This window comes from Zootoca vivipara, chromosome 1 (genome assembly GCF_965207765.1).
Source record: "Zootoca vivipara chromosome 1, rZooViv2.hap1.1, whole genome shotgun sequence".
Lineage (NCBI taxonomy): Eukaryota > Metazoa > Chordata > Lepidosauria > Squamata > Lacertidae > Zootoca > Zootoca vivipara.
The window spans coordinates 75,580,794-75,601,833 of NC_142582.1; the positions used below are offsets into that span (position 1 = coordinate 75,580,794).

Genomic DNA, 21,040 nt, shown 5'->3' on the forward strand with positions numbered 1-21,040 from the left:
AACATATAATAGTAGGAAGCTGGTGCACACACATTTTTAAGGGCTTCAGTAACTAACATGAATTCTCTGTATAGAATATATATTCCACTTTATAAACGTTTCTCGGGACAATAGATTGCTTTGCTGCTGTTGTTTTTCGTCTTGACTGTCATATGGGAATATTTAATCATTTGCAAATTGGATATAGTTCTATTATCCTAAACTATAAACTGTGTCAAATCAGCTATGAAAGGCAGTCATGATTCCTTCAAGATTATGAAAGACTAATAACTCATATACCCCATAAATATGAATACATTGTTGAGGGGTTTTTTCCCCCCAACACAAAGGAAGATAATCATTGCCTTTCAACTGTGATGCATTTTACTAGAAAAGTATTTACGAGAAAGAACTGAGCATTTGCATGAATTAAGGTCAAATCCTACCCCCAACTACTCAAAGAAAAGGCTTTTTGACTACCATTTTGCTTAAAGGGTATATTTAGTGGTTCTTTGAATATTATAGCAGTTACAAATGGATTTAATTACATATACTTCAATTTAAGGTCAAGCACAAACAAAAGGAGGATATATAGGTGATCTGTCTGGCTTTGTTCTACATAGTGGCTTGAGGTTTTAGCTAAATATAAGGTGCTGTTAACTAATGCAGAATAGAAAACATGACATCGTGAAACTGTATGGGGCTATAATTTATTTTTCAGCAGTTATTTAGCTCCCACAATGGTCGCACGACTATTATATAAGGATCAAGCAGTACAGTAGCAAACTAGGTCTTTTTAGGGCAAAAAATGGTTGCCTGATGCTTGACAGCTGACAGATTATATAACACCAATACAGCTGCAATGACTGCCTCCATGCTTCTCTAAGCCAAATTCAGAGTGCTAGCATTCACCTATAAGGCTCTTTACAGGTCAAAGGGTGTTGAGGAGGGAGAGGGCCCTTTTAATTGTAGCTCTCCATCTGATGGACTAAGTTGATGTTGTTTTGCTGTTAGTATGCTGCCAAAGCTTCCTGTGGCTGTTATGGGGTGGATTTTGTGTGCATTACAATATAAAAACAGAAAAATACATACCATAATTAAAAACAAAAACAATACCCCACCCCACAGTTTAAAAGGCAATAGATAAAGATAGGTAACAAAGATGTGTAACAAATATAAAGACCAACAGACACAGATATCTATCTATCTTTTTATGTTTTGCAAGTTGATTGGATAGTAAGTTGAATAAATATTAATAATTTTATTTATCAAGAATTATATATCATTTAATTAAAATATATCTAAGCATTTTACATGAAATATCACAAACTATTCATTAAAAATAGCAATAGAAATAGACTTTCAAAACAGTATATATTAATACATTTATCCACAGATAAAAGCAACAGTTTTAAAAACATATGCAATCAAATTACCTCTCTGGCTAGGCTTCTCTAAAACACTATTTTAACAGGTGTTGAGAACAGTACAGTGAAGTTGCTTGCCTAATATTAATGCAGGGAGTTCAAGAGCACAGGAGGCGCCACACTAAAAGATAAGATTTCTTGCAAAATGAACATTACATGGCACTTTGTAGATCAAAGTAGTCCAGTGGGCACATATGGTGTAAGGCAAGACTTCAAGTAAACTGGTCCCAAGCTGTTTAAGGCTTTATATACTAGTAGTAACATCTTGAATTTGGCCCAGTAACTTACTGGCAAACGGTGCAGATATTTGAGCCAAAGTGTAATAAACTAACAGTGTCTCCTGTCAGGAATCACGCTGCACTGTGCTGCAGCATTTTGCACTAACCGTGGTTTCCAGAATAAGCACAAGGGAAGACCCAAGACAGTGCATTACAGTAATCCAGTCTTGAAGCTACCAATGCCTGAACTACAGGGGTAAGCTACTTTAGTTCAGAAACAGCTACAGTTGACATGCAAGCCAAAGCTAATGGAAGATGCTCCAAGCTACTGGGGCCACCTGGGCCTCCAGTGACAAAAAAATGTTTTGTAATTATAGACAGTTAGATCTGTGTGCATAAACACGAAGCTAGGTTTTCTATAAAGATTAATCCCATTCAGGTATTTGTTTTCCAGCCTTTTCATCTCCACTTCTTTCATACTCTGACATGTCTGAGACTACATAAGTGTTCATCATGCTAAAAGCAGCTTTAACTTTTTACTTCTGCCACCACCCCACCATGCTGTCCACTGTTGCCTCAGTCTCCTCTTCATGCATTAACACTCAAGAAGGGAACAGCGATATGCTGAGGAGCCCTTCCCACAACATCCACATGAACAATGCCACTATCTGTAGCAATGGATCATTTGTGCACACAGTTGTATGCACATTACTAGACAGTTGCACAGGCACTGAGGAGCTATTTGCACACACACCAAGGCCCCTTGGTGCATCTTGCAGAGGAGCGTTATTACCTGAAGAGGGCTCATGTGTTACAGATCAAAACTAACAACTTAAATCACACATCAAGCTAGAAGCCAGTAAGTCCTGAAAAAATATGCTGTTCACATGAAAGTTGTGCTAATAGTCTGAACTGCAGTCTAGCTAAAACTGTGTTCACAGTAAGTACGGCAGGTGTGCTGGGTAACTTCATTTAGTTAAGAACAAAGCTATAGATCAGGCATCCCCAAACTTCGGCCCTCCAGATGTTTGGACTACAATTCCCATCATCCCTGACCACTGGTCCTGTTAGCTAGGGATCATGGGAGTTGTAGGCCAAAACATCTGGAGGGCCGCAGTTTGGGGATGCCTGCTATAGATGATACGAACTCATTTTTTAGTAAACCTCTTTTTTCTTCAAAATATTCCACTGTATCATAGATCTTTATTTTGTTGCCTTTTGGAGTGCGAATTGCAGTTCGCATAGGGAACAGTTGTTACATCTTTGTGCACAGTGTAGCTTGTGTGAGGACTCCCAGAAATGTATCACCCTTGGATGACACATTCTTTAACATCATTGAAATGGGCTTTGGACCTGGGGCACAATTTTCCCTTGAAAGACGAAAAATATATCACTGAATATTTTATTTGGAATCCAAACTGTGTTAAATATTTTCCTTTGTACAACTCATCCTTGGATCATAGCCTATATAAAGAAGGGCAGTTATGAATAAAAAAAGCACCCCTTATATATAATGCTGAATACCTACAGAGGGAAATATGAGGAAGGAAAAATGGTTTTTCTTTTGCTTTAGTGGCACAAACTGTCCCTTTTCTTTCATCAGTTCTCCATAACATGCTCTGAAGACAGATTGAGATATCTCAGTGGCTGACCTCAGGGAGGCTGGAAAACAGACAATAATCTTGTTTTCAGCTGGAGATCAAAACAGCCTTTGAAGAGATGAACTCTGAGCTTTATTTTCTTACTGGAGAAATGCAGTTGTTACCCAGTATGTCAGAACAGCAAAATATCTATGCAATATCAAAAGAATGGATACCTCACATTCCAATGAGTGTCAACTGTATACTGGAAGCCCACAACGTACGCGGGGATTACATTCTGGGGATTGCGCCTAAAGCCAAAATCATGTATAGCCGAAACAAATTGGTTCAATGGTCCTTTTTTCTGGATGCCTGCCCGCTTCTTTTTATTTTATTTTTTGCTGAATGCATAAAGCTGAATGTGCACAAGTTAAATGTGCGTAAATCATGGGCTTACTTTACACACTTACTAGTTAGTAAGCCTCACTGAACACAGCGAGACTAACTTCTGAGTAAGCATGCATAGCATCATGCATGTTAGCAACATTTGGTACAGTATCAGGAGAAAGTTGCATAACATACTCCTCGAAATGTAAACTAACACTCAATGGATTTTATGAAGCATCAAATTGTAAATATATAGTAGTGTTATATCCAAGTAGAAACTCAAGAAATGAGTTGTGCACTGAACTGTCTGGGCATTGTAAACTATCCTAACCATGCAGTTTGGTCACCTATTTAGACTTCCAAACTTAAAAATCAACGTCTTTTTTTTGTCAACCTATTTACAAAACTGACACTAAGGACAGCAAGGAGGGCAAATGTTGTCCCTATTTTAAAAGGGGGGGAAAGAGAGGACCCAAACAATTACTGCCCAGTCAGCCTGACATCAATACCAGGAAAGATTCTAGAGCAGATCATTAAGCAAACGGTCTGTGAGCACCTAGAAAGGAATGCTGTGATCACTAAAAGTCAAGGTGCCCCATTATATTCTTGTAAAGAAACTGGTAAAATACAAGCTAGACAATGCTACCATTCAGTTGATTTGTAACTGGCTAACTGACTGAACCCAAAGGGTGCTCATCAATGGCTCCTCTTCATCCTGGAGAGAAGTGACTAGTGGGGTGCCACAGGGTTCTGTCTTGGACCCAGTCTTATTCAACATCTTTATCAATGACTTGGATGATGGGCTTGAGGGCATCCTGAGCAAGTTTGCAGATGACACCAAATTGGGAGGGGTGGCTAATACCCCAGAGGACAGGATCACACTTCAAAATGACCTGAACAGATTAGACAACTGGGCCAAAGCAAACAAGATGAATTTTAACAGGGAGAAATGTAAAGTACTACACTTGGGCAAAAATATATATATGAAAGGCACAAATACAGGATGGGTGACACCTGGCTTGAGAGCAGTGCATGTGAAAAGGAACTAGGAGTCTTAGTAGACCACAAACTTGACATGAGTCAACAGTGTGATGCAGCAGCTAAAAAAGCCAATGCAATTCTGGGCTGCGTCAATAGGAGTACAGCATCTAGATGAAGGGAAGTAATAGTATCACTGTATTCCACTCTGGTCAGGCCTCACCTGGAATACTGTGTCCAGTTCTGGGCACCACAGCTCAAGAAGGATACAGACAAGCTGGAACATGTCCAGAGGAGGGCAACCAAAATGGTCAAAGGCCTGGAAACAATGCCCTATGAGGAACGGCTTAGGGAGCTGGGTATGTTTAGCCTGGAGAAGAGAAGGTTAAGGGGTGATATGATAGCCATGTTCAAATACATAAAAGGATGTCATATAGAAGAGGGTGAAAGGTTGTTTTCTGCTGCTCCAGAGAAGCAGACATGGAGCAATGGATTCAAGCTACAAGAAAGAAGATTCCACCTAAACATTAGGAAGAACTTCCTGACAGTAAGAGCTGTTCGGCAGTGGAATTTGCTGCCAAGGAGTGTGGTGGAGTCTGCTTCTTTGGAAGTCTTTAAGCGGAGGCTTGACAGCCATCTGTCAGGAATGCTTTGATGGTGTTTCCTGCTTGGCAGGAGGCTGGACTGGATGGCCCTTGTGGTCTCTTCCAACTCTATGATTATATGACTCATAAAACAATCCAAAGAAAATTATAAAGGGACTCTGAAACAAATTATAAAACACACAAGCAAAGAAGAAGTAACATTCACACATTTAGGATTTCTACCATAGCTGCCAAGTTTTCCCTTTTCTCACGAGGAAGCCTATTCAGCATAAGGGAATTTCCCTTAAAAAAAGGGATAACTTGGCAGCTATGATTTCTACTTAAGACCCTAAGAAGGAGATAAACCAAAAGGAAAGCACAAGACTAATATGGTGGCAGCTGTCAGCATGTGTTATATATTATTAGTGGCATAGCATTGTTCATCCCTCAATCCTGTTCACAAAAAACATAAACAAAATAGTCACATATATTTATCATGGAACTCAGTTTCAAAATTACAAATAAATCATTCATTCATTCACTGTATTTTTCTAGTAGTAGAGATTTCATTGGCACAAAATGTGCACTTTTCTAATTATCAGCTTCTAAGACAGGTTACTTTTAAGTTCATTGCCTCTACCATATAGGCACTGCTTAACCATTAGCTTTTGATACGACAGAAAGATACATTAGATCAGTTTTATTCAACATTCTCAGATCCGTAACACATTCTCAACGGTATCTGCAACATGGGACCCACTTTTAGTTTCAATTTATATATGTTTTATTTTTCCATTTACATTCCTAGTCTACCCCATCCCCTTGTCCGTTACAGTACAATAAGAAGATACAAAGCACACTTGTAGCCATTTGTAATAGGATACTTCCAGAATACAAGCGAAGTAACCTTGATACTTAATTAAAGTCAGAAAGCGATGTATCCGTCATATAAGACATCGCCACTTATCATTCTGATATAGTTGTAAGACTATGTCTGAGCACAAGTGCATGATTGACTAGAGCCAGCTAGGCAATAAATAATGCTAGAGATTCTGACACTGATAAGGCCAGGGGTCCCCAGACTTACCGTGCGGCGGGCCGGTGCCCGCCGCGCCGACCGCGCGGTGGGCCGGAGGGCAGGGGAGTGCGTGCGCAGCGGGCCGGGGGGCGGGGGAGTGCGCGCCCCTGCGCATGCGCACACGCGCCCGTGCGGGGAAAAAATCGCCGAAAATCGCTTGTGCGCATGCGTATGGGCCTCCCCTGACCCGGAAGTGCACCAGAAATGACCTCTTCCGGGTCAGGAGAGGCCCATACGCATGCGCACAAAGGATTTTCGGCGATTTTTTGGCGATTTTTTAGATCGTCGCTGCCCGTGAGAGTGGGCGGCGGCAGCGGGCGGCGGGGGTCGTCGCGGGCCGGATTGGAAGGCCGATTGGGCCGCATCCGGCCCGGGGGCCGTAGTTTGGGGACCCTGGATAAGGCTATCACACAGTCATGATTTTAGCTTAAAACACAAGGCTGTAGAACAAAGGAGACAAAAATTAAAAAGGTAAAATTGCCTGTAATGTATTATCTTCTCCGGACCATATTAAGCTGTCTATGACAAAAGGTGATAGCAGAAGAAACATAATTAGAGTAATCACTGGGTTGCTACATACTGAGCTTTTGACACTGCAAGAAAGGAAAATGACATTTGTGTGAACAGTTTTTGTCAATATAGAATCACAGAACTGTACAGTTGGAAGAGACCAGGAGGGTCATCTAGATCAACCCCCTGCAATGCAGGAACCTCTTGCGGCCCAACGTGGGGCTCAAACCCACAATCCTGAAATAATTTAACATCACATTTTACTTCCACATGCTATTTAGAAACAATGCAAACTTGTGTTGTACAAAATTGTGAACAATTTCCCCAAATTCTTAATCCCCACAACATTTTGGTTACATTTCTAGGCTCCACTTTCCTTAATAATTAACATTATAAGGTGACTGAATAATAATAATAATAATAATAATAATAATTTATTATTTATACCCCCACCCATCTGGCTGACTTTCCCCAGCTACTCTGGGTGGCTTCCAACAAAATATTAAAATACAACCGTCTGTCAAACATTAAAAGCTTCCCTAAACAAGATTACTATTCTTGGCTTTTAAAGAAACAAAGCATTTAACACCACTATACACCCCCCCACATGCACACAGCGGCATCGCAACGGGGCGGAGGGGGCGGTGCGCTCCCAGTGGCACGTCTCCGGGGGTGACAAGGTGGTGCCCCGCCACGGCGGCATGAGCAGCCATCGTGCCACTGCAGCCACATGTAGAGGATCCTCTGTTCGTGGCTACAGCTGCGAGCAAAGGATCCCGCCCCTCCTAGCCTCCCTCCCTCCGACTCGCTGTAAACAGCTCCTAAAGCGAACCAGGGAAGGGCAAATGGGAGCCATGGTTCCACCTCTCTCCCTGGTTTGCTGTAAAGCGGCAAACCAGGAGCCACTTATGGCGAGTCGCCCCCCCCTCCCTCTCACCCTGGCTCGCCGTAAGTGGCTCCCACTTTGCCGCTTTACAGCGAGCCAGGGTGGCAGCGAGAGGGATGGATGGGAGCTGTGGCTCCCAAGAGGACGCAGCTTTGCCAGCGCCCTGGCAAATCAGTGTGGGTGGGTGGGTGGGAGTGATGCATCGGGTACCACCTGGGCTTGCTACACCTCTGCATGCACACACACTGGTTGGAATGCTTCCTGGGATACGTGTGGAAGGACTTCATTATGAGCAGCTCCCACAGGCATTCCAAGAAGTTTACCAGCAAGGAAGGCTTCCCATGGAGCTGCAGATAGTGGTGCAAGGATTTCTGTTTCCTTGTTTTCTAAGCTAAAAGGTCCCTGCAAGTCAGATTTATTACTATGAAGGTGGAAGAGAAAAAGAGACAGCACAATCTTATGCAAATTATATAATAATCATAATAATTTATTATTTATACCCCACCCATCTGGCTGGGTTCCCCCAGCCAGCCTGGGCGGCTTCCAACAAAACATTAAAATACAGAAATCCATCAAACATTAAAAGCTTCCCTAAGCAATTGCATCATTAACACCAACTGTTCACAAGAGCAGTTCACAGCAAGCTTAGGTTGCTTAGAAATTTTGCCAGAGGTGCTAAGGCAACTTGTCTTAGGTCAGGATGGTCCAGAATAATGAAGAGTAGAAGATGTCTGCCTTAAGATGTCTTCTAAAGGTCTGGTAATTGTTGTTCTCTTTGACCTCTGGTGTGAGGGTGTTCCACAGGGTGGGTGCCACTACCGAGAAGGCCCTCTGCCTGGTTCCCTGTAACTTGGCTTCTCGTAGCGAGGGAACCACCAGAAGGCCCTCAGCGCTGGACCTCAGTGTCCCCAAAATTTTGACCATGAAAAGTTAAAGTGTGGCTTAAATTTGCGACCTTACAAAGATTGGCTTTTATGATATCACTGCTGAAACAGACATATGGTAAAACGGAACGGGTTTGGGTACCTGTGGAATTTTAAGGGAGCGGCTTATGTTCCGGTATTCTCTCTCCCCGCCCCCCCCCTGAATTTTAAAGGTGTGGCTTATTTGCGGGTGCAGCTTATATTTGGGCCAATAAGGTGCAATGATCATTTGTGTATTTTGCTTGTTAGTGTTTTATGTTATTGTTTACTGGAAAGCAATAAAAATAGTGTAGGTAGTGTGTGTGGTGTTTTTAAATTTTTTAAAAAAACTGCTTATAGATGGTAACAAAAGGTGGTTTTGCAAGGCAGGGCACCTGATTTTTTGCTAACCTCCCTATGCAATGCAGCCCCCCCCGTGCCCCCTAAAGCATCTCTTGAGGTTTGGGGGACCCTCTGGAACAGTGTGGAATGTGGCACAGATGTCTGCCTCAAGCTAGCAAAAGCACTTCTCTTGCATAAAGATCACAATCCATTTATTGTAATCCTGGATTAGAGACCACAAACAATATTGGTATATATCAGAAAACATTATTATAGTTCTATAATGTTACATGCCGTACTAAAATTTCTATCATAATCATATTAAATAGTAAAAAATTATTTCCACTGAAATCAATGGTATGTTGTTTCAAGTACCGTAAATGTATTTAGGATTGGTGTGACAATGCTTCAGAGTTCATTGCAACTACCTTCCCATTATAGCACTGTAAGTGGATTCAGAATAAGAACCAATCATTCACCAGTGACTGAAATGCAGCTACCTCTGGGGTGGAATTGTTTCTATCATTCTGTGCCAGCAGCAGAGGAAAAGTGAATACTGAAATTGTGAGAGAAGGCACACAAAGTAATTACCAAAGCTGGAATTGGATCTAAGTTCTATTGGATCTTTAATGACCACAAGTGTTCAGGGCCTCCATTTTACGTCTCATTCAAAAGATGGATGAGTATCATTCCCAAAGTGCACAAAGACCAGGTTGGCAGAGCTCTTCAGAACGATCAAATAAGAAAGGAAATTTCACTCTTTCACATGAAAGCCCCTACAAGATGTATTTAATACATATTTCATGCTGAAAAGGAAAATAATTCACTATTTAAGACTATTCAAGATGTTGCACTTCTTAAATAGTAAAGAACTCATGATATTTGAAGGCACAGGTTACTGTACTAAATTAGATAGTCCATTTCAAAAGAAGAAATGATTGCTGTGCTTAAGTGAGCTCTCTGTTCAGGCGAAGATCAAGGTCTGGAGAGATTTTGCATCAATATAAAAAAAAAATCTCAAAAATCTCTTTGATGCTCACTTCCTTGTGGTAAGGAAGTTTATTACATTTAAGTGATATCAAAAAATGAAGTGGCTAGAATAAGAATCAGTCTAGATAAACTCAACTTCTTTTACTCTTACTGCATCAGAAAATAGCATAATTAATATTTGATGTTTCCTAGTTTATGAGACAAATGGTTTATTGAATACAACTGTCTCATGATTTCAACAGACTTTGCTAGTGCCTAATTTGTACTTGTCAAGATAAGGAGATATATATATATATATATATATATATATATATATATATATATATATGGAGAGAGAGAGAGAGAGAGCTTAGATATATGAACAGCCCCTGCGTGCGTGCGTGATCGGGTCGTGACGCCCGCAACTCCACCTCCGGTGCAGGCGCGGAAGTGGTTTTATTAAGGCATTAAGATTTTAATAAATAAATCTATCAACCAGTCACTGCTATGAGGCACTGGACTGGTGCTCAACTGCATGTTTATTATTTAAGTTTGAGGACCTTGTGATTACTGATAGCTTATACTGCATCTATTTAATGGGTCATTATTACTTATGAAATATTTTGTTCATAGTATTGAAATGCTTTGGTAGGTTGTATTTGTAGTAATCTGTTATCCCTGGTATAATTCAATGGCTTATTGCTATTCTGCTATTGCGAACTGCAATACATTTATGGAAAAACAACAGACAAATAAAACTGATGAGGATGATGACTATGTGTTTCTCCCCTCCTCTCTAGCATCTGGAGAAGCCCTTCTGCTGTAGAGAATCTCAAAAGCAGTTTCACTATTGTTCCTTGCAGCCTTTGAAAACAATTCTCTACATTTTGCACAATTATCCAAGCTTACTCTCTGACAAGCATGCACAAGAGTTTGCACATCCATGTCCCTGCATTTTTCCTCTCATCAGCACATGAAAACATTTATGCATCTATCAGCTGATCATTCCTCTCCACCCCCACCCCCCCACCCCTATTGAATTTCTGTCAGCCAGAATTGGACATAAGAAGCTTCTGGCCATCTATAATATTTGCTCACATTCATGGAACTACTATATATATATATATCTGAAATCCAACCCGGCAGAATATTTTACTATTAGACATGGGGAAGTTTTCAAAAGTATGCTACATAAACCATGTCCTGATAGGAGCACTCAATTATATAATAACAAATAAAATAAATATCAACAAATAAATCTGCATATTGATTGGAAAAGAAAATCAGCATTTTATAAGCCAGGATAAGTCACTGATAAGAATTTGGAATGTTACCTTTCTCACAATGATTTCCCGTGAATCCAGAAGGGCAGGCACACTTATTAGGGGCTACACATGTCCCACCATATCTGCACCCTTCTTCACAGAATGCTGGAAAAAAACAACCACCATTGATTACACATACAGACTTTTTCTCTTTTTATGTACTTGTGAAACAATAAACTAAGAAAAACAGAATTTCTTATGGCAAAATAGTCTAAGTCCAATCTGCTGCAGGCCAGCCAGCAGAACGTTACTGCTACAGGGAGAAAACTCAAGGCAAATTGACAACAAAATTTTAATGATTATCTGGCATGCACATTTATAGTATAATACATATCATTTTGGAGACAAGCAGAGCAACACTAAACCTAAAGGGATATCTGCATTTGGGTGCACTTAGTAACCTTTTGAGGATGTGGTGAAGAGCAAAGGAATTCCATGGTTCATTCCGATGATTTAAGAATTAGCTACAAGTGTAATATTTGATCTTCTATGTAGTAATTCACTAGCAGAAATGTTCAACGGAATTATGTATTCATGGACCACAATCCAGAGAACTGTGAGATTAATGCCATACAGGTTTTTTGACATCTACTTTGAAAACATGGGAGACTTTCAGAAATTGGTTGCAGTTTTGCATAGGATGGGACTGTTTGGAGAGGATTTTTCAATGAACACTACAAAACTGTTGAACACTGTGTGTGAACATTATATTTTTGACCTTCTAAACAAAATTATGCTTGGGTTTTTTATTTTTTAAAAAGCTCTATAATATATTTGTGGAACACTAAACCAATTAAAAAATTATAGTTAACAGATGACAGAGTACTAAGGTAGGAAGGAGAAGTGAACAGGAACAGAAAGGTAAAATAAATGAGCTTTTGAATACATTCCTTACATTGTTTGTGCAGCTGGTGAAATAATTTTATGCCAGATTCAAATGTTATCCAGTTACTTCTCCATGGCTAGCACAAAGCTCTGGTAAAATGTGAGTAGTGAAATCACATGGGATGGGTGGATCACAAAATGTCCAGATAAGGAATCCCACAATTCCATTATTCCAAGGTTATTTGATCAACATGGATTTAGGCATGAGAAAGTGGCAACTACATCGACAGGAAACATTTGAGTTGGGCCATAGTCATGTATCCTATTATACTACAAGGAAGAGAACAGTTAAGTCTATGGATTTGTATGCAAAACTGCCCCTTTCCCCCATGGATGCCATTGGAGATCTGGTATATGATTTTGGTCGAGGCACCCAGAGTATTGCATCCTCATAAGGAATATAAATCAAAGTCCTATGCACTGTGGTTCTCAAGACAAACAGTGGGTTACAGAAGATAAACTACAGTTAATATTTAAAGAGTAGCTTATGCCTCAGAGTTAACAGCAGAGCCACCAAGCCATATTGCAAGATGCAGTCACAGATGGAGTGTTGCTAAAGAAAAGCTTCTATTGGTCTGACAAGGGATATAGAGACATGAAACAGAATAGGTGCTTCAGATTTACTGTGTGATATACCACAACCAAGAGGGCACAACCAGAAGGGCACAATATTGGCCATTGGGATTTTAATTATTATGTGTAACTGCTCATTGGTGAACAGAGCGAATGAGAGTACCAGCTCCTCCTTCATTAGACTGCTTAACTGTTCCATGCTGTTCCAATGCTACACCTAATGGGTCTCCTTGTGGACCACTATACAGAATAAAGAATAAAAATGATAGTTAACTGAATAAGAAACCTTAATTTGAGATGAAATTCTATATTGTAAATATATCACAAACATCAAATGATGTTGTCATGACAGCCAGCTAAATAATCAGTACCATTTTTACTTCTTCATCTTTAGTTTCCCACTCCAAAAGGATATTATATGCCTTTTTTAATAGTTTCGAATTTTCTTCTATCACTTCCTTTTGGAATTTGGAAACTGATTATGAAAAACCTTTCATATTGTCCTCTTTAAAGATATCCTTTAGCTGTCTATGGTGTAACCAACTTTGAAGATGCTCCTTTATTTCTTCATATTCCTTGAATTTTAGTTTTCCTTCTTGTTCTACCAATAAATCTCTATACATTGGCCATTCTCCCTTTCCCCCCAATGTTTTAAGTGGCAATGCCTCAATAGGTGATAACCACCATGGTTTCTTAGGTTCTAATAGGTCTTCATATTTTCCCCACACTTTAAACAATGATCTCATTATTATATGACTGTGAAACCCTTTATGTATTTTCGCCTTTCCATACCATAGATAAGCATGCCATCCAAACCTATTGTCATGTCCTTCCAGTTCTGTTATTTCCTCCCTATCTAGCTAAGATAGCCATCTTTTTAATGCTTCAGACATACTATAGGATGTCAGGATAGCAAGGCCATGCATACCCGAGATGCCTTTAAGAAGACTGTATCTGGATTCTGAAAGTGCCCTCAGGCTTTTTATATAATAATAAGCAAGCACACAAATCACATTTGTCAAGTCTGCAGTGATTATGATGATGCATCTCTAGTTGTTGTCATTGGCTACGGACAACCTGTGAAATCACAGAAGTATGTGGCAGCTGAGTGGATATAAAGGTGGGCCTTTTGTTCTTCCCCAATAGAACACAACAGGTGGCAACTGCTACAATATTCAGCATTGCCCAGTCTCCTCCTTTCACTTGGAGGAGGCGGATTGACAGATGGATGGAGGCGATCATTTCTCTTTTTTTCGTGAACAAGCAAGAATGCATTGTGACGGCTTGAAGAGTAACAAACTCTATAATGGCAGGAGTGTTGTTGTTGCTGTTGTTGCTGCTGCTGCTGCATGAGTGAGGCCATAAGGAAATTAAATGCATAGAGTACTGATTGGAAATAATAATAATAATAATAATAATAATAATAATAATAATAATAATAAATTATTTATACCCCGCCCATCTGGCTGGGCTTACCCAGCCACTCTGGGTGGCTTCCAACAAAATATTAAAATACAGTAATCCATAAAACATTACAAGCTTCCCTAAGCAATTGCATCACAAGAGCAGTTCACAAGAGCTATTCACAAGAGCAATTCACAGCAAGTTCACAAGAGCAGTTCACAGCAAGCTTAGGTTGCTTAGAAATTTTGCCAGAGGTGCTAAGGCAACTTGTCTTAGGTCAGGATAGTCCAGAATAATGAAGAGTAGAAGAGAAAGTTATACTGAACCCTAAATGATATTACAGAATAACTCCCTCCCTCCCCACAGGACAGCTAATTCCGATCAAATTATTCCTTTCTTGGGAAAATGAAATTGCTTAGTACTTGACAAAATTCAAGTTGAAACAACGAAATCTTTATTAGCCTCAGAGATATCACTACGTAGAAATGATATTGAATTAACATTAAAATGCAATACTGTATGGAAGGAATTAGTATTCCCAGCACAAGAGCTGTTGAGAGCAACTACTATCTACAAAGAAGGAAAGAGAAATGAATTGTCAGTCTTTTTATCAAATCATGATGAACTTATCTCTGGCATATATTTCAAGATAACAGTACATCTCAAGTGTCAGGTGTCATTTAATGTGTGTGGTAAGCGCATGGCACACATATAGTGTCGTATCTAATGCTGTATTTCCTGACAGAAGGCTTTTTTATATAGAAAGTAGATGGTTATATGAATTGAAGAGGAGGGGGTTGTTTTATCTGATCCTGCTTTCCCTCCATATCTGTGCCCCTCCAAATCTTCTCCAGGGAGTGGGGAAATAGTTGTGCAGGAGAAAGGGCAAACTTGCAAAAAACAATCTCCCTCCTCCTTCCATTCACGAAGGAATGGAATCATTCCACTGGATCAAAGAGCCACCCCCTAACAGAAGAAGAGTATTGGATACAACACATCATGAAATAGAGCAGATGTGAGTCTGGGGTTAGGGAAATAAGAGTTCCCTGTGCGTAGAAATCTATTTTGCTGTTCTTTTATCTAAGTGTGATGCAATTCCTTGTGATCCTGTAAAATAAGAAAGACATCTTTGAGGGTGTGACTGCTATAAGATGCTGTAAAATCGATGTGATACTGGGTTTTTCTTTATTGAATGGGTTACAGTGCTTTGGGATTATCCAGCATGATAACTTCATGAAGCCATGGCATTGTATTGACCTTGCATTTTAACCTTCTGCAATAACTGAATGTGAAATATATGATCCTACAAACCAGTCGTTCTGGCTAAAAAAAAAAACAACCTTCATATAATCTTTGTAATGTTTTCATTCGGGTTAGCTATTTTGTCCACACAGAAACCACCTTCTGCCGGCACTGAAAGGGAATAGAAATCAGCTCACTCACTACACAGTTAATTGAGAAAAAACATGTTTGAATCAACTGAAGCTCTAAATCTCTAATGCAATAGCCTATCTTTCTGCTTACACTTCTTAATAAGTCTCTTAGCTGTTTGCGTCAAAAGACTTCTGCTGTGTTTCAAACCCTTCAATAACACAGTTTTCTTAGGGAACAACATAATACTTCAGAACAACACAGAGGATTTTCAGTCCCTCATAGCAGGTTCCTGGTAATCTGAGAAGGCTAAACTAAACTTGATAAATCCCTATAGAGCCTTGTACTGCTAATATGCCTCCATTAATACATTTTATCCTTGTGCCTGTTTACAGGTAGAGATGCTTTGTTAGAACAGTGCTTACTGAATCTGCGATGAATCACTTTATTGAGTAAATTAAATGTGAACATTAGTAAAATAGAATCCCCAGGAAATCTGAATATGTCAATGCCGTAGCACCATAATCTTCAAAATAATTTCCACATAATTTTATCCAGGAAGAACAGAATCACCAGCACTATTTTCAATGTGGATTAGCCAATGATAAGAAAAATGTAATTTTACAGCCATATTTCTTCCTTCCCCGTTCTTTCGAGCATCTTTCAAGATTTGAGTGTGAAATGTTGTTACTTCCTCTGCCTCCTGGCTCTTTGGTGCAGACTATCAAGATATCATGACTGAAATTGCTCAGGATATTGCTCCAGTTTGGATGGCCAGACAATGGAATATAAGTGGGATGAGGTGGTCATTTAGAGAACTTTGAAACCCTAAACAACTTTTGACCAAGTTAATGCCAGCATTGGCTCCCTGGTATACTCCTGAGCTTAGGGTGAGAAAACAAGCTGAAAGATGGCTTGGGCGCTAATGGAGGAAATATCTGGTCAAATGCAAGCTGAAAGATGGCTTGGGCACTAATGGAGGAAATATCTGGTCAAATGCAAGCGAACACTAGTGAACGCTCATCATTGAGACCTAGTGGCAGTGAAGGCAACAAAGGAGGTATACTTGTTACCTCCATTGCAGCCTATGTCATCCAGCAGAGCTTGTCTGGGTAGTACCAGGCCTCTTACAGTCGGGCCCAAAGGAGGTGGTGGAATTGTGTTCTGCTCTCCTTCAGAACCTTCTCAAAATCATATAAGATACAGTAGGCCATAAAGATCAATAAAATAAGTACAGTTCATCGAATTAACTGTCTCACAAAGAAGATTCCAGACTGTATACATCTATATTCGTCATGGGATGAGATACAACAACCTATATTGCCACATTTTACTTATGGTTAGTGTAACACCATGCCCTTATCTCTTTAAAACTATTTGCCTATCCTTACTTGTGCAGGAAAGTTAAACCATAAACAGACGTCTCTTCATTTTCATCTTTCAGCTCTTTTGGAGCCAACAAACATATTCTGTCAGAGGCTTCTGACAGGAATTATTTCAAGCAGACTGATTTTTCTCTCCTCCCTTCTCCAGATGTCACAATGAAGAAAGCACAAGTAGCAGTCAGTGAACTATGCTTCATTTTAAAAAGGCTTTTAGATATATATACACACTTCTCAAAGTCACTGACCTGTTCAGTTTGGCAGAACATTGAGCTGCAAGCAGGCCATAATTATATTTGGTTGTGCTAAAGGCTTTTCTACCTGTACTTATGTTTATAGATTTATTTTATACATAGGAAGGGTGGAGACATTGAACCACACACCATTAGCAGAAATGTGCCTTGTTTCCCCCCAAAATGTACCAATATATGTCCTGAGGACTCGCTATAGAGATCTAGCTGACTGCACAGAAGCTGCAGTTAAAGGCTGTGCCTGTAACCCCATTGCTTTAAATTTCCACAGTGCACCATGTTCTTCATCTGAACAGGTAAACATTATCAAATAAAACAAAGGAACATGAATTTCTCCATTGAGTGCAATTCTGTAAGAAATTAATCTGTGCTTTGTTTTAGTCGCTGTAATAAATATTACATACTTTGCATGATATTTGAGTGTAGCAAACACTTGGTTACTGAGTGTTGTAACTCTGAATATTCAAAAAAATATTTTCTTACTTAATTTAATTTATTCATTTTTAATATCCACGAATGGCTGCTCTGCTGAAAATACTCTAGATCTTAAAAACTGAGATTCACAAAATGTGAAATGCCTTCTCCTCTTGAAGGGTATGACATTCTCAGGATATGATCCTGAGGCAGGTGATGTACTTTCCACCAGGTAAGACCTAGGAAGAATGAATGCCCCTAGGAAAGAGAACATCACTGGAAAACATAGGATCTGTAAAGGTGGCTACATCCTTGTTGGCGCATTGTAATTTGTGATGGAGGGAATTCAGAAACGGCTGTAATTTTATTGCTAGGTTTCATAGTATATGGTATTAGAAGAAGAATCTGAGATATGTCTTGTGTGGGTTTGCCCATCCTGCAGGATATATGTGGATCCTGTGTTTAGCTGCTACTACTCTAGTTTCCAATTTCTAGTGTCCCAAGTTTTCAGTCTCCCCTTCTCTGTCATCCTCCATATTACTGCACTTTCTTCTTATTGCCCCCATTCCCGCCACCCCCCACTGATACATTCTAATGAATTTAATTGAAAATTGCTCCTTATAAATATTTACATTTCTTAGTGTCACCTATTAACCTAGCCCTCTAGATGGCTAACAAAAAATATTATTAAATAAAACAAAACTCCAATCAAGTTGTACAATAAAACATCAAGTGCAAAGCTGATTGTGTTTTAATATGTGTGCAACTATCTGAGAAGTTCTAAATTCTTCCTAGATATAATGGGAAAGGCAACTGCTAAATTAATACTGTTGCTGACCAAATTCCATTTGTATCTACATACTGTATATAATCTTTGACAAGCAAAGAGAAGGCAAGGCTATGCATTCAACCCTGAAATGTCACTTCAAAGGACCACCAATGTAGCTGTCCACTGGAGGTGGAGATAGTTCCTCGATATAACTATGAAATGTGAGGGGTCTCTATCTTGAACTGCCACCATTGCAAAGGTCCCTTTGCAGCATTTCAGAAAAAAAGATGAAAATGAGCAAAAAGAGATAGATTGGGGCCCCTTTAAATTCTTGTATCCCAGGCAACCAGGAGAAAGAACTGTGTCTGTAGAAATAGTATAGCTTTGACTGTGGGTATATGATTTCCTGAAGCTTTCTTGCATCTCTCACCCCCGGGTCCATGAAGGTTTGGAGCTAACTCACCCAAATTACTGCCAGAAACAACATGGAAATGGCACAACTATACACTATAATGAGCAGAAATGATTTAGTTTGCGTTTTCCCAAGGAATGAGTTTAATTTGGTAGATAATTAAATTAACTCAAGTTCACTATTTGACAAGCACACCTTAAAACCATTCAGATTTAATAGGAGATTGATTGATGAACATAAAGAAGCTCATGTGGATCTGGCCAGTGGCCCATCTAGTCCAACATCTTGTTCTCATGTTGGACAATCAGTTGCTCATGAGAAGCCCACCAGCTGAGTTGGTTTCTGAGCCTAAAATCTGAGACGAAATTATCGCAAGACGAAGCGACTCGCGGAACGAATTACTTTCGTCTTGTGAGGCACCACTGTACTCACATCACTACAAGTTACAGTAGAGGATGAATATATCTTCTGCAACCTATGCACACATTCACATAAGCACGGAATTGAGTATTAAAGTTAGCAATACCCACCAATCCAAGGCCAGGATCTTAGTCCGTTGCAATTATGTGTTTGTTTCTCACTGTAGAGCTGTGTCTAATGCACAGCAAGGAGTACACCTACAGAATGCTTTCAAACCACACATGTGGCAAATGATGATTTCGCAAACACAAGAAACATGAGAACATCCTACCAGTGATTATAAGAATCACACATAGTTTGGCAATAAAAACTAATTATTTTGCTTGGATTCTAGCAAGGGAGTTAATTTCCAGAGTCAGAATTTATCTCTTTGATTAATAGTAATTTTTGTTGTTGTTGTTCCAGCAATCCCCCCTCAAATTCCAGGGAGCAGGCAAATATCTAAGCATATTTTATTGCATAAATTCTCCAAGTACATAAGGAGATAAAATATGTAAATATTTGTGATCTCACACGGGTTTTGCTCATGAGCAAAAAATACAGATAAAAGTATCTCTTAATGTCTGTTGCTTTATGTTTCTCATGAGAATCACATTACATCTATTTGCTAAAATGTATATAAGTATAAATAAAATTAATTGAAACAATTAAGCACAGAAATACAGTGGACGCTCGGGTTGCAGGGTTGATCTGTGCAGGAGGCACGTTCGCAACCCACAGCGTTCGCAATCCGCAGCGCCGCATCTGCGCACACGCGGGTCACGATTTGGCGCTTCTGCGCATGCGCGAGCACCGAAAACCAAAAGTAACCCGCTTGGGTACTTCCGGGTTCGGCGCAGGACGCAACCTGAAGCGTCTGTAACCCGAGATATGACTGTACCACAATAAAGCACTCACTGTGATGAATTTCTTTTTTTTTAAAAAAAAACACCACCCCCTTTTCCCTACATCTTACAAAACTGTATCCTAAAACTGTATCATGTACTGTGATGCTCTTCAGTTTTAGCGGGATTTCTTTTACTTCAGGTGACAGAAATACACACTCTGCACTTTACACCCATTGCAACAGATGGCAATGTGCGCACACACATGGACACGCGCACACACACACACAGAGAGAGCAATCCATGTATACCACTAATAACTGAAATGTACAAATGCAAAAGCAAATAAAATTGTAACCCTATCAAGGTTATAATGCAGATATCTTATATCAACATTATGAACTCTAAAGTATCACAGGCTATAACTGTATAGTGCCTCATCTTGTATGATAAACATGGACACTTTAAAAGGCATGTCATCAGGATAATTGTCTACACAGCTTAAATAAATAAACAAACAAACAAATAAATGAGTCCTCCCTCAACATAGATAATTTCTTTAGAATCAACCAAAACTGTATTTCATGTTAAGTTTATATACACATTAAAACATATGTATGGCCCATTCATTAAAGATTAATAGAAGCATTAAAATTATGTTAACATGATGAGAACTTGCAATGATATATATAATGGAATTATATTATAGTCCGAAAATCACTTCCATTAAATGCTACATAGTCTTAAATTTTTGATTATTATTTTTGCTGCTAAGTAACAGCGATGTCCACTGAGAGACAACACTCTCTCTGAGATATTTACTGTGTTATTGCTTTAATGACATCCTCAAATAATGATGTTTTATTAAATGCTGAATGAACGCTGAATAGCCTCAGTGCTTTAAAAGTATGCCCAAGATTTCAATAAAATAAAACTTTATGTAAAAAATTTAATTGCCTCTCTATACAGAAAACCCTGCGATCTCCACACCACAAATAAGTAGGAAGGAATTTTACAAGACTGGTGTAATGAAAGGATATTCCAATGGAATGTACAATCCAATGTACAATGGATGGAGACTTCCTGTGGGTTTGAGATATGCAAGTGTGTCTTGCATTCAAATGCAGCTGGAGATCTTTCATTAAATTTAGACTGTAAACCAATTAGGGA

At 39.4% G+C, this 21,040-nt stretch overlaps 1 protein-coding gene across 3 annotated transcripts in view; it reads right to left on the minus strand.

Moving 5' to 3' along the window:
• Positions 1 to 21,040, minus strand: part of NELL1 (neural EGFL like 1) — a 376,722-nt gene that overhangs the window by 66,790 nt on the left and 288,892 nt on the right. For all 3 annotated transcript variants that reach the window (XM_035117446.3, XM_060275202.2, XM_035117428.3), the window contains one exon: positions 11,175 to 11,270. In XM_035117446.3, the coding sequence (XP_034973337.2) occupies positions 11,175 to 11,270 (96 nt within the window). The remainder of the gene's footprint in view (positions 1 to 11,174; positions 11,271 to 21,040) is intronic.